A 24,053-nucleotide genomic window follows, 5' to 3' on the forward strand; every position below is an offset into this window, starting at 1 on the left:
GGCGCCTTTTCTGGATCTCGCTTGGTAGACCAGGCTGGCCTCGAACTCACAAAGATCTGCCTGCCTCTGCCTCCCGAGTTCTGGGATTAAAGGCGTGCGCCAACACCGCCCGGCTGTTTTCCGCCCGGCTGTTTTTTTTTTTTTTTTTAAAGATTATTATTGCCGGGTGGTTGTGGCACATGCCACATGAAAGCATGGAAAAACATTTTATTGAGCAGCAGCTACAGGCAGTGCCTTGTCCTTTGGTAGAAGGCTGTGGTGACCAAGGCTAATCCTTAGCCTCATGAACAGTTACCTATTTGTTATTATTTTTTAAATCCGAGTTCTCATGTAGCTCAGGCTGGCCTCAAACTTGCTATGTAAATTAAGATGACCTTGAACTCCTTCATCTCCAGAGTCCTGGGATAAAAGGCCGGTGGTGGCGCACGCCTTTAATCCCGGCACTCGGGAGGCAGAGGCAGGTGGATCTCTGTGAGTTCGAGGCCAGCCTGGGCTACAGAGTGAGTTCCAGGAAAGGCGCAAAGCTACACAGAGAAACCCTGTCTCGAAAAAAAAAAACAAAAACCTTTTGTTTTTTGAGACAGCTCTGGGTGGCCGGGAACTTGCTATGTCGACCTCTGGCTGGCCTCAGAGTCACAGAGATCCACCTGGCTCTGCCTCCCGAGTGTTTGAAGGAGTGCCCCAGGACCGGGCCATCCAGGATGCGTCCTGTGCGCTGGACTGCAAGCACAGGACTGTGTTCCCCTAAGGCTTCATGATGGCTGCGGATGTACATCAGTCAGGAGTCTCTGCCGAGCACGCACAAAGCCCTGGGTTCTGGGGCCAACACTGCAACAGCCAGTGGTGTGTGCACGTGTCACCCTGGCACGAGGGACTCTGAGGCAGGAGGATTGACCAGAGTTCCAAATTAGTCTGGATTACACTATTATTATATTGCCCGCCATGGAAAACAAAACGGGCTGGAGGGACGGCATGGTGCACCTGCGGAGGCCGGGGCTGAGCTCCCGCGCCCACCTGGTAGCTCACAACCGTCCGGAGTTCTAGGGGACCTGACCCTTCTAGCGATTCCCAGGCTAGCCTCCAGACCACGGAAAGCAGCAGTGGCTACCATGGCGGGTCCCCACTCCCTCCTCATTTATTCAGTCGATGAACACCGAGGATGGCCACGAGGCAGAAGGCAGACGGGGTAGCCAGGGGTCAAGGAGTGGAGGCGCACCGCCCCTGCGCCCCAGCCTGCACCCTCAGCCGGCCTCAGCCAGCACCTAAACAACAGCCAGCCCTGAGGCCCGGCGGCCAGGACGTCGTCGCCGCGCTTGCGCACCACTAGGCAGCGGTTGGGGCGGGGCCAAATTCGCGAGCCCTGACCCTCAAGGCGGTTGAAGTCCCGCCCATACGCGCAGGCGCACGGCGAGTTCTGTCCTCCCGCTCGGCTTCTAAGGCCCGGGCGCGGTTGGCTGCTTTCCGGGAGGTGCGCGCGCGACTGCGCCGGCGTCGGGCTCGCGCACGCGCACCTGTGCCGGCGTCGGGCTCGCGCACGCGCACCGCAGCAGCGGCGGCAGCGGCGGCGGTTCCTGTCCAGGGCCCTGAGAGCGGCGGTGGGCTTTGAGGCGAGCGGCTGCGCGGAGGGGCGCGGCGGCGGCGGCGACTCAGCGCTTGGAGCCAGCGGCTCTGCTCTGCTCTCGGAGGCCGGCTCAGAGTCTGCCCGGCTCGAGGGGCAGCGGCGGCGGCTGCTCCGGGTTACGGCCTAGGCCTAGGCGAAGCCTCGGGCTCGAGTGCGGCGAGGCGCCGACGAAGGGCGCGGCCCGGGCGGCAGGATGAGCGTGGAGGCGTACGGCCCCAGCTCGCAGACGCTCACCTTCTTGGACACAGAGGAAGCCGAGCTGCTCGGCGCCGACACCCAGGGTTCCGAGTTCGAGTTCACCGACTTCACTCTCCCCAGCCAGACGCAGACGCCCCCCGGCGGCCCCGGAGGCGCGGGAGGCCCGGGCGGAGCGGGCGCAGGCGGCGCAGCGGGCCAGCTCGACGCACAAGTGAGCGGAGCGGCGCATGGCGGCGCCGGAAGCCGGGCGGGCGGGCGGGCGGGCGGGCGGGCTCGGGAGCTGCGGTGCCAGGTCTCAGTTAACCAGCACTGGGCCCCTGTGAACCTGCCCCAGGTCCAGTGAACAAGCCTCGGGGGTCTGCTTCATACGCTGGCTCCCTAAAGTCCCTGCTAACTGGCCCTAGATACCACTCTGGATACCTGTTTAACTGCCCCAGGTTCCCTCCACCCGCCTTGAGTCCTTGTAACCTGTCCTGGATCTTTGGTGCCATACCCTGGTTCCTGTTTACTTCTCCTTCCCTAGATCTCTGCTTCCACCCTCAGCTGCTTGTCCTAACCACCTACCCCAGGTCCCGTCTACCTGCCACAGCCCCTGCCACCCGCCCTCGTTTCTTGGTGCTCTGGCCCGGCTACCTGCCATCTCCTCTGATTCCCTACCTCTTGTCCCAGCTACTTGCCACCTGCCCTGTTTCCTCCACCCATCTAGGCTGGGCCGTGACCTGCGTAAATGTATGTCCTATAGTGCAGGATCTGCTCTGCCTCAAACCTCAAGCCGGAGCTGCCCTCACTCGCTTTTGGGTGTGTCTGTGGTAACCTACCCTAGTCTCTCTTTGGCCTGAGGTGACCTGTCCACAGTTGCTATCCTTTGGGTCCAAAGTGCCTTCCGGGTCACCTCTTTAGCCAGTCCAACCACCCCATCCCACCCTCTCTCCATTTCCATCCACCGCCCCCCGAGCCAGGCTACTCCAGTTCAAGTTTGAGGGTCCCTGGAGCAGAGCAGAGTCAGGGTTTTGGCGCCTCCGGTGGAAGCAGCGCACTCGGTGGCTGGTTGGGTTGGCTAGAGAGGCGGTTGCCGGTTTGTTTTTCCCCTTCGGTTTGCCTGTTGCTGAAACCAGTGTTATGTAACTCCTAGGCTCTGCTTGGAAAAGTTGGGTTTGAGTTTTGCTCCTCAGAGGCATCGACAGTGTGTATCACATGGGTGACTGTACCTCTGGGAGGGACTTTTGTTTTGAATGACAGGCGGTATAGGCATTTCAGCTTGGGCTAGGTACTAGCCACCACCTCATCAGATGGCTCTCACTGTGGCTGGCTTGGTGTTGGGCGCTTTGTTTTCCTGTATTCTCAGGGAGGAGCTACAGGCTGGAGCCACAGGTGTCCCTGTGCTTGGGGCTTGGGAGACACCACCAGCCCTCATCAGTGATCTCAGACCTTGTTGTTGGGGGAGGGCCTTTGAGCTGGCTGGTTGAGTCATGCCTGTGGGTAGACCACCCACTTGGGCTCATTTTCAGCCCTAATAGAAGGAGAGGGTTGACTCAGCCCCACAGCGGCATCTGCATTGGAACAGGTGTATGTTGTTTCTCACTGTTTACCTTTGGTGCCGGGAGGTGGGAAGAGAACAGGTTGCCTAGAGGAGTGGGGGGGCCCTGAAGGCCAGCCCTCTGTCACTTCCCCCGCTGGGTAGCTAGGTAGACTGCCCTTCCTCAGCCTCATGTGTCTGGAAAGGGGAGAGGTGTGAGGGGTCACCCACCTTGCAGCAGGACGGCACAGCTGGAAGGCCAGTAGAGTGGGAGGGAGGGCTGCTTCATTGAGGTCTGAGCTGCAGCGGAAGTGCAACAGCAGACTTGTGCCTGTGCTCACATGGATGTGCCCTGCTCTGCCAGTTGAAACTGTGGCCTCTCTTAACATCAAATCTGTGTCTGGGAAGGGAGGGAGCGCCTTCCAACTTGTTTTAGGAGGCCCTGCATCTGTGGGCAGAAAGTGAACAGAATTGGAAAGTGGAGAAAGTCCTCTCGCACATCCAGTGGCATTAGCCACCAGAAACATTGATTTATTTTCTCTTACTCATCTTTCAAGGTGGATTTGGGGCTTTGGTCAGGGGCTTTTCCTGTTGGCCCAGTGGTCCTCCCCAGCTTTACTGAAGCAGGGTCATGGACCCTTTCTGTTGCTGTATAGATGGCATGGTGTGGTTGTCCCATGTCTGTCATTTTTGTGGCTTATTCCTTTGGAGTGCAGACAGAACCTGGGCCCTGTCTGTGCTGGGCAGACACTCTCTGTTGTTCACCAGCTCTTTGCCTGGCTCTTCACTTGCTGTCATGACCTCCGAGTACATCCATGTACTGGTATGTGTTGTGTCCTTTTCATGGCTGAGTAACTTCGCTGCACAGACCCATCCCTGCTGACTTTCCTGCTGAGGGTTAGCACCTGTGGGAGGTGTTCTGGGGGAAGAAGCTTGTCCTGGAGTTCCATGTCCCACTGGTTGAAGGATTGCAGGGCTGCTGCCCAGTGTACAGGTCTGTACGCTGGCTCGGTGGGGATTTGACTCTGAAGTCTAGAGGTAGAGGACTATTGGGTCAATGTTAAAGAACCCCCATTTCTGTGTGGAAAGGCCCCAGTGTTCGACAGAACCCTGCAGGTCCAGATGGAATGGGCTGGCACTGCCCTGCAGAGTCTTTGAGATAGGCCAGGCTTCTTATTTTCTGCTTCTTGACCCATCCAGGTCCCTATTTAAACTGTGAGGACCAAAAGGTAATTTCAGGTCTCTATCATTTGTATACTGGCTTGTGGGAAAAACTCCTGGGCTGCTCACCTCCTGACTTGTCTTTCTTTCTAACAGTGAGGTTTGGTGAGCACAGGGCCAGTGGAGGGTCAGGGTGTGGGCACCTGTCAGGGTAAGGACTAGCAGGAGGAGGGTGAGTGGGGTGGGCTGCGCTGCTTTTGTTGTGACGTGATGGGTCTTTGGGGACCTGTCTCCACTGTCGCATGCTTAGCACACAGGCCTTCTGTCATAAGTGAAACGGTGAAGATCAAAATGCTAGGAGACAGATGCCACTGTGTTCCTGTTCTGGTGACCTGGGGGATTTTAGTGGCTTCAGGTACCACCTGAGATTCTGGTGTGCTGCTGTGGATCCTCCAGTACCTACCACCTCCTGGTGAACCAGCAGGGTGCAGGTGTCTTGTCTACTACACAGGTCTGGATGATGATAATAATGTGCCGAGAAAAGTGGCCTACAGGCCACTGGCTCGATGTCCTCAGCTGTCCTTGAAGTGGGATCTGCTCAGGGAGGGACATCACTGTCTGGGGACAGTGCTACCCGAGCTCTGGGTCTCTTGCACTCCATCCAGGCCTAGTCACAGGACACAGGGCCAGCCTGCTTGTCCTCTTCTCAGGGGACTTCCATCCTGTTAGCTTCACTGTCCATGGGTGGCTCCTTAGTCAAGTGGGACACACCACCCCTGCTTGCTACTGCCAGAGCTAAAGACTTGAGTCCAGCCTCCGCAGTGTCCCACTGTGGGGTGGAGATCTGTCATGCTTAGCTTCTTTACCTAGCTCTGTCGGCCAGGGGAGATGTGAGCGCACCCAGATAGCCTCTTTCTGCCTCGGAGAGACCCTTTGATGCTGGGGCCTGCTGCTGTACAGGGCAGAGGCAGTCTTAAAGGCTGCGGTCACTCCAGCTCTCTAGACAGCACCTGCACCACAGCGCCCGCTAGCCAGGAGTCACACGTGAGGCAGATGGGAGCCCTGAGGCCCTCGCCCTGCTCCTGACTGGGACTGGCACCCCTCTGCACCTCAGGTGTTCTTCTGTGCATCACATGACCTACCTCGTGACAGCCTGTGGCCTGGCTTCTACCCTCAGCCCCAAGGTGCCTTTCTTTCCTCCTGTATGGAGGACTGACTGGTGGAGGAAGGCCTGGCCAACTGCTCATGGTGCCCACTCAGCACTGTAAGGATGCTGGCAGTCAGGGTGACCTGAGTGCTTGTGGAAGCCTTTGGGGGCACTGGCCTCTAAGTTGGGTGAGAGCATGGCCTAGAGGTGGTAGGGGCTATGGGCACTCTGATCTGCCCTGGGCAGAAAGGCCTGAGATAGGGCTAAGCAGAGGACTGGCAGAAGGTGAAGCAGGGGATGTCATGGCAGTGCTGTGTGCATGCCTCTGAACGTGTGTAAACGGTCTGTGAATGAATGACCAGGGCACTGGAACCCTCAGAGACTGCTGACTAACCCTGCCCCTTTGGTCTAGTGAGAGAAGAGGCCTCTAGAGTCTAGGTGTTGATTGGTGACCCACGGTGTGAACAGTTTGGTCACTGAGGTGGGATGTTTTTTATGGCTTGGGACAGTCTGCTCCAGCTCTGTCCAGCCTTGTCCTGGGTGGGCAGCATGCCTGCTGCACTGCTGCTTCCTCAGGACTCAAGGGTGCTTTGATAGAGGTGTGCGGCTCCCCAGGGTTCTGGGCTGCACTTGTCACCCAGGATGGGCTCTTTCTGGCTGTGGTGGCCCTGTACATGTGCTTTTTTGCTACCTGTGTGGTCCCATCCTTGGGTGCCTGTGAGAGATAGGTGAGCTCATACCACACAGAATAAAGGTCAAAGGCCACAGGATGGAGAAAGGGGGGGGGGGCTTCTTGCTGACCTGGACCCAGCGAGGTCACCCTCTTTGTAGGTCAAAATAGCTACGACTCATCTTGGGTCCAAACTAAGGTTAAGGAAGTTCAGAGCCTCACAGGTCAGGAGCTGCCCCAGCTGGGTCTTGATCCAGACACTAAATAAGCCCTGTTCTTCTGAGGCTGGAAAGGCCAGCTGAAGGGATGTGGCTGTTGTGTAGGTTTGGGGGAGGGTACCCCGGGCCATGTAGCTCCCACTCATCTCCTGCTTAGGACCTGGAAGAACAAGAGATGACTCACTTTACATCCCAGCATTTGTGTTTTGGAGGGCAGACATGAATTTGGGGCCTCCTAGAGGGCAGGCTCTCTTCAGGGGTGGGGCTTCTGCAAGGAGCAGGCCAAACAGCAACCCTGGGGCCAGATATGGATTCAAGGCTGCCCTGGCAGGTGCTATACACCTCGAGGCATTTAGCCAGATTAGCTGAGGCTGAGGGCAGTGCATGCCAACCAAGGTCCTGGGGCACCAGCCAGCAGACTTAAGTGGGGTGATGCCCGTGAGTCCTGCAGTACACCTCTAGTCTGAGGTCACAGCACCACACAGTGGAAACTTTCTACAAGTTTCTTCTGGAAGCAGAGTTCCCTTCACTGCTCTGTTCCAAGGTCTGAGTTCCATGTGTCTTGGAATCAGTTTTCAGGAAAGTGACCCTTGTAGGTTTAATTTAGCTTCAGGGTGAGCCTAAATGTTGTGTTAGAGCAGACTTTCTCCTGGAGCGGGGCCTGAGACACCCAGCACCCCTGCCTGGGGCCCTGAGTTGGCTGGGAAACCTACGGCATGCCTTTTGGTCTGGTGAGGTGGCAATGTGCCCTGGACCACCTCATGGGGCAAGGGCTTGCAGCCCTGTGTTGGCCAAGGCAATAGTGTTCATGCAGCTTTATTGAGTTGCCTGCTGTGGGGTCTGGCCCTGCTTTGTGCCAGGTGCCATCCCTTGCTCTTAGCTCATTCTGTTACCATCTGGGACCAGATGCACCTCTGAGAGTGTGAGATGCTTGTCCTCAACAGTCACAGAATGTGTAGAGATGGCCAGTCTGTTGCTAGGTCATGCAGCCAGTCTGGAATTTTCTTTCCAGCCTGGCCTTTGTGAGAGTGCTGGAGAATGTTCCTTGTATTTGTCTTGTATTGCCCCTCGGGATGACCAGGGCTTCCTGTCTGTAGCTTGCTGCATGAGGGACCTGAGTACAGTGCTGTTAGGACCTCAGTGCCTGGTGGTGCCCCACAGCTGACTGCTCCACATTCAGAAGAGACAGTCCCCGGTTCCTTTTTTGTTTGTTTGTTTTTTGTTTTTTCGAGACAGGGTTTCTCTGTTGTAGCTTTGCGCCTTTCCTGGATCTTACTCTGTAGGCCAGGCTGCCCTTGAACTCACAGAGATCCACCTGCCTCTGCCTCCCGAGTGCTGGGATTAAAGGTGTGTGCTACCACTGCCCGGCCCCCTGTTTCCTTTTGAAAACTTTATTTTTGAGATAGGATCTCACTGTGGCACTCTGACAAGTATGGAACTCTGTAGATGAGGCTGGCCTTGGCCTTGAAGAGATCTGCTTCTCTCTGCCTCCTATACCACTACAGTTGGCCTGGAAAAGCTGTTTTTTTGACATGAATCTGTGGCTGCCATGCAGCTCAGCAGTGTGTGCCCACCCAGAAGTCTTAGTACTCCATCCCAGCGCCACTGGAGCAGATAAGAACTATTGCACCTGGTGGTGGTTCTGCAGAAGTCATTAGACAGCTTCCCTAAAGAGCTAAGAAGCTGAGTCGGGGGCTGGAGAGGAGGGGGCTCTGCAGTTGAAAGCACTGACTGCTCTTGCACCAGGACCCAGATTCAATTCCCGGCATTCATGTGGCACCTCACACCTGTCTGTACCTCCAAGATCTGACACCTCCACACAGACAAGCAAAAAAAAAAAAAAAAAAAAATTATTTAAAAAGCTGAGTCAGGACCGATGAGACACCACCCTCCTTCCCATCCCTCTGTGCACAGTGGGGACCATCTGTCAAAATTTCAGGCCAGGCACCACATGGGGTGGGGATTGGGGGGCTCAGACACATGGGAAAGGGGACAGATTGGCAACAGCTTATGCATGGTCACAATAGGCATCAGCTGTATGGTCACAGGGATGGTGGCTCAAGACCACCCTAGAATTCCATCTCAGCCCCGTTTTATGGCTAGAGGACACCGTTCATGGCAGAGACAGGCAGAAATCGGAGCTCTTGTGCTCGTGGGGGGAATGGAAAATGATGTGACCTGGGGAGAATTGGTGGCTCCTCAGAGCAGCAGGTATGATGGTGTGTGGGCAGGAGAATTGAGACGTAGCCTTGGACCCTGTAGTAGCCACAGTCACTGCAGTCATGACAGACTCCTGGTCCTGCTTCACTGCTTTTCAGGCCTGTAGACCACCAGAGGCACCCAGGGCCTGCCCTTATTAGAGCTCAGGGCCCAGGGAGGCTCTGAGCTCTTCTGTGTGCCACCCATGGAGCCCACAAAGTGTTGAGGTGCAAGCCTCTGTCAAAGAGTGTGAGCAAGTCTGTCGCCTGCCTGTGCTTTAGCGTGTGTGGCCAGCCTCCTGGAAGCTGATGTGGCGGCGGGTCACTGTGCTATTCAGTCTTTCCAGTGCCTGGAGCTCAGAGACTGGTGACAATGAACTTCATATGAGGTTTTGTCTAGCATGCCTGGGTTCTGAGTAGGGTGAGGGTCCTAAGCTGGTGGCTCAGGAAAGTGAGCCAGTCAGGTTCTGTAAGAGCCCCACTTACAGGCACTCCCTAGTGTTTTAGCACACAGAGTTCATACTGGTCCTGGCTCTGGGAAGGGAGTGTTGAGTGGCCTTTGTGGGATAGGCATGTCACAGGGTGAGAACGCTACTGACTTACTCTCTTAAAGCAGCCCTGATGGCCGGGCGGCGGCGGTGCACACCTTTAATCCCAGCACTTGGGAGGCAGAGCCAGGCGGGTCTCTGTGAGTTCTAGGCCAGCCTGGGCTACAGAGTGAGATGCAGGACAGGCTCCAAAACTACACAGAGAAACCCTGTCTCAAAAAAACAAACAAACAAACCCAGCCCTGATCCAGCCCATCCTGGAACCTGTGCTAATCTGGCCTCTACACCTGGCCTGCTCTGGGAATTTTGTCAGTTTTACAGGGTTTCTTTGTAATAACACACATTATGAAGGGCCAGGGATGGAGAGAGCACTGGGAGCTCCTGCCTGACGCGGGGGACTGGCTCTGTCCCTTGTGCTGAGGATGATGAGTCTAGAAGTTACTTTGGGTCTTCCTTGTCTAAACATGCTTGTAGATTACAGAGCACACTCCCCATGCCTACCTCTGGAATAAATATAGACATGGGGTGACTACGGCCTGGCTGAGCACAACTCGGACATATGCCCCAGCCATATGAGTACATCTTGGTGGTGTTGGGAATTGTCGTCCCCCCCCCATCCTGGCCTCTCATGGGCACCCTGTCTTTAGGGTCTGAGAAGTGACTAGTAAATGTCTGCATGTGGCTTCAACCACAAGCATCAGCTGGGAGGTGGCTGAAGGTGGGAACCTGGTGCTGAACCATGTGACTGATGGGTTGATTAAGAGGTGTCTGTTTCTACTTCTTGGGTCTGAGTCCTGGTGCTTGGCCCAGTGGCTTTGCTACTTCTGGGCCTTTGGAGACACGCAGCTGCCTGGCCACCCGGTGGCTAATTGCTAGGGAAAGGGGCTGGTGCTCTGGGGCAGAGGTTCCTGGGGTGATGATGGAGCTATGTCCCTTCAGGCCAGCCAAAGCAGCATGGTCTCAGTGGTGGGATTTTAGTGCAGACATCCTGTGCCGTGACTTGGAGGCCCTCCCTGGTGGTGTGTCCCTATCCGTAAGGCACAAACTGGGCTTGGAAGTCTGGCTTCTGCCCCAGCCTGCAGCACCGCCTCCATGGTAGTTGACTCAGGCTCCTGCCTTCACGTTGTACAGCTGTTCCTAGGGTGTGTAACGTTGTCTTACTCCTGCGTACTTCATCTGTGGGGATAGTTTCTCTTGGCAGCTTAGCTGTGCGTTCCATGACCAGGTGGGACAGACTCAGTGGGACACCACGCTGTCAGCCAGCTCTGGCACCCTGGTGCTACCTTGGTGAGCCCTGTGTTCTGCTGTAGGTTGGACCAGAGGGCATCTTGCAGAATGGGGCTGTGGATGACAGTGTGGCCAAGACCAGCCAACTGCTGGCTGAACTGAACTTTGAAGAAGATGAAGAAGACACATACTACACCAAGGACCTCCCAGTCCACGCTTGCAGGTAGGCCAAGAGGTGGCTCCAAAGTCCCTGTTGCTTGTCAGGACCCTGGGCTCAGTACGTGACACCCTGAATTCATGTAGCTCTGATGGGTTCCCCTGCACTACCCCTACTCCTTAGTCGTTAGGAGCTAGAGAGGAGCCACAGGGAACCTGAAGAGCCACTCAGAAAGGTGGGGCATGGACAGTTTGTGGGCTGTGTCGTGATCAGCTGAGGTTCTCAGCTCCATCAGAGGCACACAAAGGAATTAAGAGTTGGAATGCCTTTGCTGCATACACCCAGCTCAGCTTGTCCGGGCCCCAAGGCCAGAGCTGGTGTCTCCACTAGGGCTTTTGCAGCCACCTGCTGCCCTCTGCAGGACAAGTTTGGCCTTTCCGCTCCACAGGCCTTCATTACTCATGGCTTTCCTGATTGACGAGTGCTTTCCAGAGCCACAGGCAGGCTGAGCTGGGCACCCTAGTCCTCCTTGCTGCCACGTTAGACTAGGGAGCCAGCGATAGCACGTTCTGGTTCCACGGTTCCTGTCCCTACCTGCCCAGTGCACAGCACAGCCATGGGGAGTTATGGAGAACCAGTGATTTAGGGTACATAGGCGTACCTCATAGCACCACCAGCCTCAGAGCTGGGCCTGAGGGTTTGCTGGGCACATGGTGCCTTCTGCTGAAGTTGGGTCCTTGTTCCTAACCTGCAGGCTGAGGAGAGGGGCCAGGACTGCCTTGGCCTGTGCTGCCTGGCGTCTGCGTTGCCCTCACTTTGCCATGTTAGTGGAAGTGACTTTTTGTTACTTGACTTGCTGGGGTTGAGGTTGTGTTTAATGGGAAGCAGAAGCTCTGTAAGAGGCCGGCACTGACTGGAGTTGGACTTTTCCAGTTACTGTGGAATCCATGACCCTGCCTGCGTGGTTTACTGCAATACCAGCAAGAAGTGGTTCTGCAACGGCCGAGGGAATACTTCTGGCAGGTAGCTGACAGCCATGCATGTGTGTTTAATCAGGGTGCTTGGTGCCGTGAGCTAGGATGATGCTGGAGTGAAGCGCGGGGTGAAATGGCGCTGGTGAACCTGGGCTCCCCCTCCCTCTGCCTGGTGTAACTTGAAACAGATGGTGGCGTGTGAACGCCTCGGCATGTTTACCCTTGATTGATTCTCTGGCTTGCTCATTATTCGAGGAGTTTGGCTTAATTTCGTTCTCAGTCTGCGCCTGTCTCTCGTGAGATGAGGCTGGCACGGCCTGCTTGTCCTTGTTCCTGGGAGGCCATGGGCATCCAGCTGGCCCACCTCACTTGATTGTCTTGGGCGAATGGTTCCAGACCCCAAGTCATATCGTCATATCCTGGTGCTGCTGCTGAGTCCCACTCCATGCTGGCTCTCCATGATGGTGTCAGGGTCCTCCCACTGCCAGTAGGGGAGAAGCAGAGCTGAGTCTGGTGTGCCTGTGCCCCACTGCCAGCACGGATCTGTATCTCAGGACATTTTTCAGAAAGAATGCCACAGAAGCTTGTAGATAGCAGGTCTGCAGAAGGGTCAGGAGCTGTGAGGCAGGGGCTAGCATTTTTAAATGGTCTTATAGTCAACCTTCAGGGATCATCACGTCCCATTCTCAGAAGGTTCTAGGTAGCCGAAGTGTTGCTCCGTTGGTATCAGCTCCTTCTGTGAAGAAAAAGCAATAGAATAAAGCTCACGGTAGGCAGGGGGAAGGCCTGTCCTGGATCGGGATGGGGAAAATTGACCACTTGAAGCAAGGCATCCACTGACCACTGTTTAGGAGGAGTCAAGCCTGCAAAGCTGGGTGGCCACCAGAGGACTCTGGTGAAGGTTGTCATGGGGTCATGCTAGTGTCTCCTGTGACAGGAAGAGCTGGCAGAGCCCATGGGCCTCAGGGATGAGGTGGCCAGCCTGACATGGACCACCCTTGAGGTGTCTGCCTGGCTGTTCAAGGTATCAGGAAAATGGGAGTGGGGGAAATGGCGGGCTTGTGAGAGACAGTGGAAGGTTTCTGCAGGCAGATGAGGTGAGGCAAGGCTGTGGCTCCCGGGTGCATAGGCATGAGCCTGTGCTAAAGGACCGTGAACAGTACCCAGAACATGCCAGGTGGGCTACAGAACTGAAAGTGGTGAAGAGCCAGGCTTAGGTGTTAACTGCCAATGGTTTCCTGGTCCCAGCCACATTGTAAATCACCTGGTGAGGGCAAAGTGCAAGGAGGTGACGCTGCACAAGGACGGGCCGCTGGGCGAGACAGTCCTGGAGTGCTACAACTGCGGCTGCCGCAACGTCTTCCTGCTGGGCTTCATCCCCGCCAAGGCCGACTCGGTGGTGGTGCTGCTGTGCAGGTGAGCTGCCCGGTGGGCGGGGCGGGGCGGGGCGGGGCGGGGCTGCTGGGACCTGAGGGCTCTTGTGTGCATCCTGGTCAAATTGGAAAAGGAAGTCTGGCCTGGTGTGGTGGCGCAAGCTTTTAATTCCAGCACTGGGGGGGCAGAGAGGCAGGAGGATCTTGAATTCAAGGCCAGCCCGGTCTACATAGAGAATCCAGGACCAGCCCGGGCTACATAGATGAGACACTGTCTCCAAAAACCGAAAAAAGGAAGGAAGGAAGGAAGCAAGTCTGCTGTGAGCTGGGGCCAGAGCTGCGGTGTGCGGATGCTGCTGGCTTCTGGCTAGTTAGAGGCTTCCTGGGCCAGGTCCCAACCCGCTCTCCTGCCCCACCCCTGCACAGACAGCCCTGTGCCAGCCAGAGCAGCCTGAAGGACATCAACTGGGACAGTTCCCAGTGGCAGCCCCTGATCCAGGATCGGTGCTTCCTGTCATGGCTGGTCAAGATTCCCTCGGAGCAGGAGCAGCTTCGAGCACGGCAGATCACTGCGCAGCAGATCAACAAGCTGGAGGAGCTGTGGAAGGTGAGCCATCCAGAGACTCTGGGGGCTTGGAGACATGGGGCCTGTGGGACTGCTGGGGGTCTTTGTATGCTGGCTGAAGGGGACAGAGCAGATGGTATGAGTAGTTGGTTTAGGTTGTCATGAGATTCCTGTTCCAGGGAGCACCTGTCCCTGTCTCAGAGGATGAGTCAGGGCTCCAGGTCAGATATGGGGAGGGGCTCTGACCCCTGCGTTCCCTAGGCCCTGCTGGGGCCAGCTTCAGGCTCTGACCTTGTTCACATCTTGTTGGGAATGTTAGTTGAGCACCCTTTGACCAGGAATCCTAAGTAGTGTGGGACAAAAATGGTGTAAGCCTTGTCCAGCTTAGTCTGTCTACACCTGGTGGTCAGGTTCCAGTTATCTTGGTGTGCCCAGATTGTGTTCTGTCTCCACAGTGGGGCTTATTGAAGGCAGTGGGTCCCAGGGGAGCCATGAGGTTACAGGATACAGGAGATGGACTCAGCTCACTGGAGGAAGTCCAGGACTCTACGAGTCTTTGGTTGTGGGCTCCGGGGATGCTCTCTCCCCGTTTCTTGGGGTCAGAATGCTGCCAGACATACCCACAACCATCAGGACAATAGGCTTAAGCGCAGGCTCACAGCACAGTGGCCACACTCCACCCATGAAGGTTTGTGCCAAGAGGCCATGCAAGCCTTGGGTTCCTTCCGAGCTCTCGATCGCTGGCTATGGGGGTTAAGCAGGGTGAGCAGCATAGTGCTATTCTCGGCCATAGGAAAACCCTTCGGCTACCCTGGAGGACCTGGAGAAGCCAGGTGTGGATGAGGAGCCACAGCATGTACTCTTGCGGTATGAGGATGCTTACCAGTACCAGAACATCTTCGGGCCCTTGGTCAAGCTAGAGGCTGACTATGACAAGAAGCTGAAGGAGTCACAGGTGACGTGGTGCAGCATGTAGGCTGGGTCTCTAACAAAGCATCTCCTGAGGGCTCGAACTGGATGGAACCAGGCACATAAATGGCCTTAGGCCAGGGCTCTGGGCATTTTGAAAGAAGGCCTAAAGTGTTTCTTGGTTTTAAAATCAGAGAGAACCCCTTGTGTCTGGTTAACAGCTTTGTCTGCAGCTCCAACATCATTTCTGGGAGGTGGGCTCTATGTCACCGGTCCTCCAAGCACCGTCTCGGGTCTCCTGAGGCTCTCTGCAAAGCTTGCTGCTGGGACTGGTGTAGGCAGCAGATGTTGGGGGATCCTTGTTGCTTCTTTCCCAGATGTTGGAGTTCCTGGCTGTGGATGCTGTGCATTGCACTCCAAAGGCTGCAGAGCACAGGCATGGCCTTCCTAGAGGCCCCTGCCTGTGGGGAGCCCAGCCCGTGAGAGGGTGGCGGGCTAACCAGGTCCCTGTTTCTCGTATGTTCAGACTCAAGATAACATCACGGTCAGGTGGGACCTGGGCCTTAACAAGAAGAGAATCGCCTTCTTCACTTTACCCAAGACTGACTCTGGTAATGAGGATTTAGTCATAATTTGGTTAAGAGGTGATTTTAAGTTTTAAAATATTTGTGACCATAAGTAGCATACAATTCCTAGTCCCCTGTATCATGTCCTTATGTGAACTCTGCATGGTGGAGGCCACGGCCCTCTGGAAAGTGCTAACTCTGCTGCTCCTTCCTGCAAGATATGCGGCTCATGCAGGGCGATGAGATCTGTCTGCGCTACAAAGGGGACCTAGCACCCTTATGGAAGGGGATTGGCCACGTCATCAAGGTCCCCGATAGTATCCTTTGCCACACCAGTTGGGAGGATGGGTGCCATAACCGAAGCCCTGGCTGTCTCCAGTGCCTGAACGGGTGTGACTCCTTCCTGTCTTCCCTCTGTGTGGGATATGCACATGTCTGCACCACATATGTCTTGGCTAGAAGCTGCCCCACCCCAATGCAGTTTATGTTGCATGCTTGAGTACGTGTCTGTGTGTGGCAGCCTGGGGTCAGACTACAGCAGTCCCCTTGGTGGATACCAAGGGGAACTGGTCTAGTGATGGATGGAGTGTCACTCGGGAGGACCAGAAGCCAGTGGCCCTGTAGAGGGTAGTGGCTTTGAGCAGGAAGCAGACTTAACTCAGCGGCCAGATTACGGTGATGAGATTGCTATTGAGCTCCGCAGCAGCGTGGGCGCGCCTGTGGAGGTGACCCACAACTTCCAGGTGGATTTTGTGTGGAAGTCGACCTCTTTTGATAGGTTCGTCTTTTGATAGCACCCCGGGGTGCTAGGGCCATGGGGGCCCCTCTACCTCCAGTACCTGTGGCCCACTGGGTCCTACACTGGCTCTCCTTACAGGATGCAAAGTGCGCTGAAGACATTCGCTGTGGACGAGACCTCTGTGTCAGGATACATCTACCATAAGCTGCTGGGCCACGAGGTGGAGGATGTGGTCATCAAGTGCCAGCTGCCAAAGCGCTTCACAGCTCAGGGGCTTCCTGACCTCAACCACTCTCAGGTGCCACTGGGGCCAGAGGCAGGGCCTGTGTGGGAGCTGTAGTAATCACAGCCTTGCTGACGCAACATCCCTGCAGGTGTATGCTGTGAAGACCGTGCTGCAGAGACCGCTCAGCCTCATCCAGGGCCCTCCAGGCACAGGCAAGACTGTGACATCTGCCACTATTGTCTACCACCTTGCTCGGCAGGGCAATGGGTAGGTGCTCAACAGTAATAGCCTTGTGAGTGGGAAGTGGCAGTGTCTCATGTGGCCTGGTGGGCTGTTTCGGCTCTGCCAGGGCCACAGAAAATATATGCAGTGTACAGGTGCCTTGTGTGTCCACAACCCACAGGCCTGCCTCACATGACTGAGAGGGGGCTGGTGGCTGGTGGGGGTGGGGACCTTTACTTGTTCTGCCTTGGCATGGCTGTGCGTGCTGGAATCGGAGCTGTGCAGCTCTGCTGTGGGCCTTTGCTGAGCCTCCCCTGGGCCATGCTGACAGCCCGCTCCACTCTCTCTCTGCAGGCCTGTGTTGGTCTGTGCCCCAAGTAACATCGCTGTGGACCAGCTTACAGAGAAGATCCACCAGACAGGACTGAAGGTTGTGCGGCTCTGTGCCAAGAGCCGCGAGGCCATTGACTCCCCAGTGTCCTTCCTGGCTCTTCACAACCAGATCAGGAATATGGACAGGTGAGTGTCTGCTTCTGGGGTCTCAGTACAGGCTGCACTCTGCCACTGGTGCTGACTCCTGCTGTGTGTTCTGTAGCATGCCTGAGCTGCAGAAGCTGCAGCAGCTGAAAGATGAGACGGGTGAACTGTCGTCTGCAGATGAGAAGCGGTACCGGGCGCTCAAGCGCACAGCTGAGAGAGAGTTGCTCATGGTGAGTGTGGCGCCAGCCCAGGAGACTTGGAGCCTTTTCTGTGGGCAGAGGGCTCGAGAGACTTGCCCGAGTCAGGAGCCTGGGAGCACTTGGAGGCCCTGGTCTCCACGTCTGTGCCCATAGTCAGGGACACACAGCTGCCACTTGTCAGCCTCCCAGTTCTGGCAAACCTGGTTTCCAAAACGGGAGTCTCAGCCTTAGGGTTCCACCAGCCTGGCTGTTGGCAGACACAGCTGGGGGTTGTGCCCAGAGGCTGTACCACCTTGACACTGATGCTCTTTGTAGCCTGTGGTGCTCATCTTGGGGGGCAGAAGGACCGGTTATCCAGTTGTTGGGAAACTGTGTATAGAAAGCCAGCCTGGGGCAGCAAAGACCCCCGTCAGAAAAAGTACACATGTGCACACAGGTGCGCCTATACACAGATGCTTGCTGAGCGGGTATAGAGTAGGGCGCTCCAGGTCTGCCAACTGTCATGGTGAGGTAGACTGTCTGTGCCCTGATGCCTGTGCCTTCCCCAGAACGCAGATGTCATCTGCTGCACGTGTGTGGGTGCTGGGGACCCAAGACTGGCCAAGATGCAGTTCCGTTCCATCCTCATCGATGAGAGCACACAGGCCACCGAGCCTGAGTGCATGGTGCCTGTAGTCCTTGGGGCCAAGCAGGTGGGTACCTGCCACTCAAGTGGCCCCGCATGCCCCTGTAGTGGTGCTGGGTGATACAGGACCTGGAAGAGGTCTTTTAAGGGGGTTTAGCCCCATGTGGTCCACTGCCGCCCACACCTCCTAGTGTGTGAGCACAGCACACATTGAGCAGTTTTTCGCCCGCCCAAGGGCGCTCATAGTATTGCTTTTAGACGGTAGAGGTGAACCTCTGTCCCTTGTGGGGGACACTTAGGCTGCCTGGAGCCTGAGGTGTTGACTTGAGGAACTTCTTGCTACAGCTGATCCTCGTGGGTGACCACTGTCAGCTGGGCCCAGTGGTGATGTGCAAGAAGGCAGCCAAGGCTGGACTGTCACAGTCACTATTTGAGCGCCTGGTGGTGCTGGGGATCCGGCCCATCCGCCTGCAGGTGCAGTACCGCATGCACCCCGCCCTCAGCGCCTTCCCGTCCAACATCTTCTACGAGGGCTCATTGCAGAATGGTGTCACTGCAGGTAACACCCCTCTCTCAGGCCTTCATGCTACTTACTGTTCACACTAGCACCTTGGGCACAGTGTTGCTGGGCCATGTGCTCTGGAGTATGTGGTAGCTACACAGTGGCCATATTGGTCTGTAAATGGGTTCTCCGTGGCCGTTGTTTCGTGCTGGGTGGTGGGCTAAATGCTTCACAGAGGCCCGGGACAGTCAGTCCCAGGCTGTGGCATCCCTGTAGTTAGAACTGAACCGCCCTGACAACAGCTTCCCAGCCCTTTCCTTTGGGGTAGTGGCTGACCGAAGTGTCAACGAATCACGTGCTCAGGTGCCCAGAAGAGAGCAGGCTTTAGTTTGATAAACAGTCAGTATGAGGAGACCTGGCAGGTGACAAGGCCCTCAGAGGGTCATCACAGCATGACAGGCATGTGAGCTGTGTGAGCCTGTCTCCTGAGATCAGAAGCTGGTCACCTTTTACCTGGAGTGTGGTTCTGGCTCTGCCCTGATACTCCTTCATGATGGTGACCCCTTCAGGGTCTTTGCAGTGGGAGGACCTAGGGTGCTGGGTAGTAGACACAGCAGCCTATGGCCTGCTGTGGTATCAGATGAGCCGTAGTTACCCAGAAAGGCTTGGACACTGTGTCTACCCTGTCCCGCCCACCCCCAAGCTGCTTGTGAGTGGAAGCTAACTTCCCTGGTGACTGGAGCCTGTTACAGGAGACTAATGCAGAAGGCACCCTGGATCCAGCTGTCTGTCCTCCGTGAGGACTGACAGTAAAGTGGAGTGACTTGGCCACAAGGAAGAAAGGGCCACTGTCTTGTTTTTGCAGCATAAAGTTATTTTTCATAAAAATTTATAACATGTTGGCATGGTGGTTCACAGCTTTAGTCCCAGCACTCAGAAGCAGACAGAGGCAGGATCTCTGTGAAGTCAAGGCCAGCCAGGGCTACATAGTGAGATCCCATCTCAAACACACACACACACACACACACACACACACACACACACACACACACACACACCCACAACTCCCCCCCCCTTCAGTGGTGGGTTTATTTCTCAGTGAGTCAATGTGGATTTGAATGCCTATGTTTGATGAACTCTTGACAGGGAAGGAGCTGCTCAGAGCTGCGCTATGTGGCCTGGCATGTGGATTCCAGCAGCCAGGCGGGGATGCCACTGCTCTGCTGGCCAGGCTGTACCTGCTCTGGCCTATATGGCTGCCCCAGTGTGGGAGGGCTCCCCAGGTGTTTGCTGTTGTCTGCTGCTCTTAACCACTCAGGTATCACAGGTGAAATGCTGGGATAGGCCTGCATATCCCTTGCTAAGCTGTGCCAGGACAGACCTGCCTAGTGGACACCAGAGCTGCTGTGGTCCCGTGGCCGCCTCCATTTGGCTGCGTGCGCCTCCATGGGTGGCTGTTATACCCCAAACTCGGTTGACAAGTTGAAACGACCACGCTGTGCTTCCTCGGTCACTGGAGGCTTGGGGCAGGGTGCTCTCCAGGGCCAGCTCCCTTCAGTAGTGATCGGCTCTGACACGTGACCCTTGGGAGGAAGTTTCCCAGTGTGGGATAAGCTGATGTGAGGGATTTAGCGTCCAGGGTGTGAGAAGCTGCACAGTGAGCAGCCTGCAAAACGGACTAGAATGGTAGCAGCCAAGCAGGAGGGTAGTATGGTCCCTAGGCCAGCGGGTCCTGACAGGCCCAGGTCTGAGGATGAGGGCGGAGGTTGCTGTCCATAGACTCAATTGTGACAGGGCCAGCTCACCAGCTCCACACACAGTCAAGGGGCTCTGGGGCCACTAAGGTGCAGTGTGCAACCTCTAGGGGACTAAGAATGTCATCTCATGTTGCCTAGTGATACCGTAAACAGTGTTGGCCTGGCCTGTTGGCTTCCCTGTTCTGTCCCAGGCCTATGTGGCTCAGGAGCCCTGATGCAGGGCCACTGGTGCAGTGGCCTCACTGCTCTCGGTGTGTGTGCACTTGGAGCCCCTCGGGCTTCTCAGCAGTGATGCTTCTGTCTTTCCTGACACAGCGGATCGTGTCAAGAAGGGCTTTGACTTCCAGTGGCCACAGCCTGACAAGCCCATGTTCTTCTACGTGACACAGGGCCAGGAGGAGATTGCCAGCTCTGGCACGTCCTACCTCAACAGGTGTGCAGCAGCAGCCCATGCGTGGAGCTACGCATCTTACTCCCTGGGTTGCTGTGCATGTCACAAGCATACGAGGGGCCCCAGTAAAGGGCAGGGGTGGGTGACTGTCATATGGCCACCAGTGCCTCCTTGGTTGTTGGAGATCTATCAGGCTGGGGACAGGCTGTGGGGATCCTTGTCACTGACAGCCAGATGTTCTCAGGACGGAGGCAGCCAATGTGGAGAAGATAACTACAAAGCTGCTGAAGGCAGGCGCCAAGCCTGACCAGATTGGCATCATCACACCCTATGAGGGCCAGCGCTCCTACTTGGTGCAGTATATGCAGTTCAGCGGCTCCCTGCACACCAAACTCTACCAGGTACTCCCCATGCCCTGCTCCTGACTCGAGCCTGTCAGAAGGTACCCGAGGGCCAAGGCTGAGTGCAGCCTTCCCAGTGCCCACATAGTGGGAGAAGAGGGCTGCTGTAAGTCCTCTGTTGTCATATGCTTGCTGTGGGATATGTATATATTACATATAATATATACATTCACTGCATTTTAAATGGCCTGAAGTGCTGAGCAGTGAGGAGAGAGCATCTGACTACACATTGCTGGCCAGCATCGCGTTTCATGGCTGCCTGTAATGCTGCAGGCTGGCTCCTTGAGCCGCAGTAAGTGCCTCAGAGCAGCTTCTGGACTACGCTGAAGGCAGAAGTCGAAAAGATGTGGCAAGTCGTGCCTTTAAGGTCAGCACTCTGGTGGCTGAGCCGAGTGTCAGGACACAGTAAGATTTTTGTCTCAAAAAGAGAATAGTCCAGGATTCAACGGTCAGGACAGCTGGTGCCACCTGGGGGACATGGTACTTGCACCTCATGGAAGCTCAGCACAGTATCCTGGGCATGTGGCAGGCGAGTGGTGTCTCTGTCACTGGGGACTTGTAGCATCTGGCTATACTGACCTCAGTGATGCAGCTCCTCTGCAGCTGAAGGAGGGGGTGTGGCTTATGGGACTCTGTCTCCTTCAGGAAGTGGAGATTGCCAGTGTGGATGCCTTCCAGGGCCGGGAGAAGGACTTCATTATTCTGTCCTGTGTGCGTGCCAACGAGCACCAGGGCATCGGGTTCCTGAATGACCCTCGGCGTCTCAATGTGGCCCTCACCAGAGCGAGGTAGGCACCTGTCCATTCCCACCTTCCACCCTCCAGCCAGTAACTAGAAGCTCCCCGTGTCTGCCTTAGAAGTGCACTCAGACCTGACCTGTCCAAGAGCTGGTCATTATGGCTTGCCTTGCTGGATCAGGAGTACAGACACAACTCCATGACCCTACAGACAGCCACTGCAGACATTTGGAGACTGGCCTCCTTCTCTGAATTGGTTTCAGGGGCTTGGCTTTTTAAGGTGCCACCTCATTTGTTGACCAATGTTGTTTGGTTCTTGGCACCCAGCTCTTGACATTCAGGGTACTAATCCTAGACACTGGAGCCAGTGGGTGTGACCATGAGCTCTGAGCACATGCGTCTGTTGCCCCGCAGATATGGCGTGATCATTGTGGGTAACCCGAAGGCACTGTCGAAGCAGCCACTGTGGAACCACCTGCTGAGCTACTATAAGGAGCAGAAGGCGCTGGTGGAAGGGCCGCTCAACAACCTGCGGGAGAGCCTCATGCAGTTCAGCAAGCCGCGCAAGCTGGTCAACACCGTCAACCCGGTGGGCCAACGGGCTGGCCCGGGACCTGGGAAAGCAAGCTGGGGGCTCTTAGCCCCTGCTGCTGTTGACTGACACATTCCTCGCTCTTGTGCCACCCTGCAGGGGGCCCGCTTCATGACTACAGCCATGTATGATGCCCGTGAGGCCATCATCCCTGGATCTGTCTATGACCGCAGCAGCCAGGGTAAGTTCCTGGCAAGCACCAGAGTGTTGACTTTCCCATGTCTCAGTCTGGTCCTGTCACCCCATGGGTGGCCTCCCAGGCTCAGTTCTTACCTCCATCTGGAGCTTGCCCAGTGGGTCTTTGTGGCTTCTCCAACCAGGATCCCTTCTCGGTATCCATGCTCTGGCCTTTGCTAGTGGTTTGTGCCATGGTCCCTCTGGTCTGGCTGGGGCCTCCTGTCTACAGTAAGCTGCCTGAGTACTGCTGCCCTGGTGTACCCTGAGGCAAGCCAACGTCCACCTCAGCCAGGCTGACCTCTGCTTTCTGGAAGCTTCTGAGTTGCCCAGAAAGCGCCATCATGGCCAGAGCCTCACCTACCCCCCTCTGCCAATCCTTACCCTCTAAAACATCCTGCATGGCAGACACACTCAGCCTACTTCCGTTTGTCTGTTTGGTTGGCCCAGCAGCTAGTTCACTGCAACATTGTCCGCTGGGCCCTGCCTCTGACTCCAGGTGTCTTGCAGGACGGCCCTCAAACATGTACTTCCAGACCCACGACCAGATTGGCATGATCAGTGCAGGTCCCAGCCATGTGGCTGCCATGAACATCCCCATTCCCTTCAACTTGGTCATGCCTCCCATGCCACCACCTGGGTACTTTGGACAGGCCAATGGGCCGGCTGCTGGTAAGTGGCTTTGTCCTCACCATCCTGGGTCCTCATCTGAACTCCAAGCTTAGTGGAGCCTGCAGTCCTTCACTGCTGTCTTCCAGGCCGGGGCACCCCAAAAAGCAAGACTGGCCGTGGAGGCCGCCAGAAGAACCGCTTCGGGCTTCCTGGCCCCAGCCAGACCACCCTTCCCAACAGCCAGGCCAGTCAGGACGTGGCCTCACAGCCCTTTTCGCAGGGTGCCCTCACACAGGGCTACGTGTCCATGAGTCAGCCCTCCCAGATGAGCCAGCCCGGCCTCTCCCAGCCGGAACTGTCCCAGGTGGGCCCTCACCAGCGTCCTGGCCTAAGGGTGGGGGAGGGGCACACATGAGACCTTGTGGTGCCTTTCTGAAGGGTGAGTGACTCTGCCTGGACTTGGCTGTGGTCCCTGGGCCCGCCACTCTCCACTAAGGCTGTATGCAGTGTGAGTTTTGTCCCATGCTTGAGCATCTGGGGACTGGGTGGGTGTCGTGGTTTGCTTACTCTGGCTTTGCCTTCCAGGACAGCTACCTGGGTGATGAGTTTAAATCACAGATTGACGTGGCACTCTCGCAAGACTCCACGTACCAGGGAGAGCGGGCGTACCAGCACGGCGGGGTCACCGGGCTGTCCCAGTACTAGGAGGCAAGTGCCCTAGCGGGCTCAGCGTCTTCCACACACGGGGATGGGCGGGCGTGCGGGAAGCAGCTGCTTCTGCTGCCTGGCCTGACACCTCCACCCTGTCCTCATCACAGGTGGCGGCGGAAGAGCTAAGCTATGTGGCTTAGTGTATCAGCATCTTATTCTGGGTAATAAAAAATAAAAATAAATGGATACCTGTTTTCCACTGCTAAAACTGAAGCACCACTGTGTGAGCAGCCGAGGAGAGGAGAGGAGAGGAGAGGAGAGCGAGAGCGAGCGGAGAGCGGAGAGCGGCCAGGGAGGACGACGGAAGGGAGCGCCGAGGAGCGGGCGCCCCCTGCGGGCGGCGAGAGGAGAGAGGCCCGCACGCTGCAAGGCCGGCCCGGCGCCGCGCCCGCCAGAGGGGAGGCCTCGCCAGCACCGGCCCGCTGTTCTTTTTCTTTGTTTCTCGTGATTGAGGGGCTACGTTTTAGCAGGACGAACTTCGCGTTTCTGTGCCCGAGCGGGCGGCCAGGAGCGTCATTGCGCGGTGCCAGCGCTAAGGGGTTTCATTTAAAGAAAATACGGTGTTTAGGGCTTTGGTTTTTTTTTTTGTTTGTTTGTTTTTCTTTTTTCTTTTTTCTTTTTTTTTTTTCTTCTCAA

The 24,053-nt window shown here is 56.2% G+C and overlaps 1 protein-coding gene across 4 annotated transcripts; it reads left to right on the forward strand.

The window, feature by feature from the left end:
- The first annotated feature begins 1,435 nt into the window (after window positions 1-1,435).
- Upf1 (UPF1 RNA helicase and ATPase) lies at window positions 1,436-24,007 on the forward strand. 4 transcript variants are annotated; one of them, XM_036166568.1, is made up of 24 exons: window positions 1,436-2,030; window positions 10,588-10,727; window positions 11,595-11,684; window positions 12,884-13,051; window positions 13,435-13,615; window positions 14,367-14,528; window positions 15,009-15,126; window positions 15,267-15,365; window positions 15,700-15,826; window positions 15,926-16,085; window positions 16,162-16,280; window positions 16,590-16,754; window positions 16,831-16,945; window positions 17,464-17,607; window positions 17,886-18,099; window positions 20,115-20,232; window positions 20,435-20,591; window positions 21,237-21,379; window positions 21,743-21,917; window positions 22,020-22,101; window positions 22,605-22,766; window positions 22,853-23,070; window positions 23,292-23,414; window positions 23,525-24,007. In XM_036166568.1, the coding sequence occupies exons 1-23, from the start codon at window positions 1,815-1,817 to the stop codon at window positions 23,409-23,411; spliced, it is 3,393 nt and encodes a 1,130-aa protein (XP_036022461.1). In that variant the 5' UTR covers window positions 1,436-1,814; the 3' UTR covers window positions 23,412-23,414; window positions 23,525-24,007. The 4 variants fall into 4 exon arrangements, with proteins under 4 accessions (XP_036022461.1, XP_036022462.1, XP_036022463.1 ...); XM_036166569.1 differs by having other exon boundaries at window positions 15,718-15,826; XM_036166570.1 differs by having other exon boundaries at window positions 15,009-15,093.
- The last annotated feature ends 46 nt before the right edge of the window (window positions 24,008-24,053 follow it).

The sequence above is a fragment of the Onychomys torridus genome, chromosome 17 (genome assembly GCF_903995425.1).
Source record: "Onychomys torridus chromosome 17, mOncTor1.1, whole genome shotgun sequence".
NCBI classification, from domain to species: domain Eukaryota; kingdom Metazoa; phylum Chordata; class Mammalia; order Rodentia; family Cricetidae; genus Onychomys; species Onychomys torridus.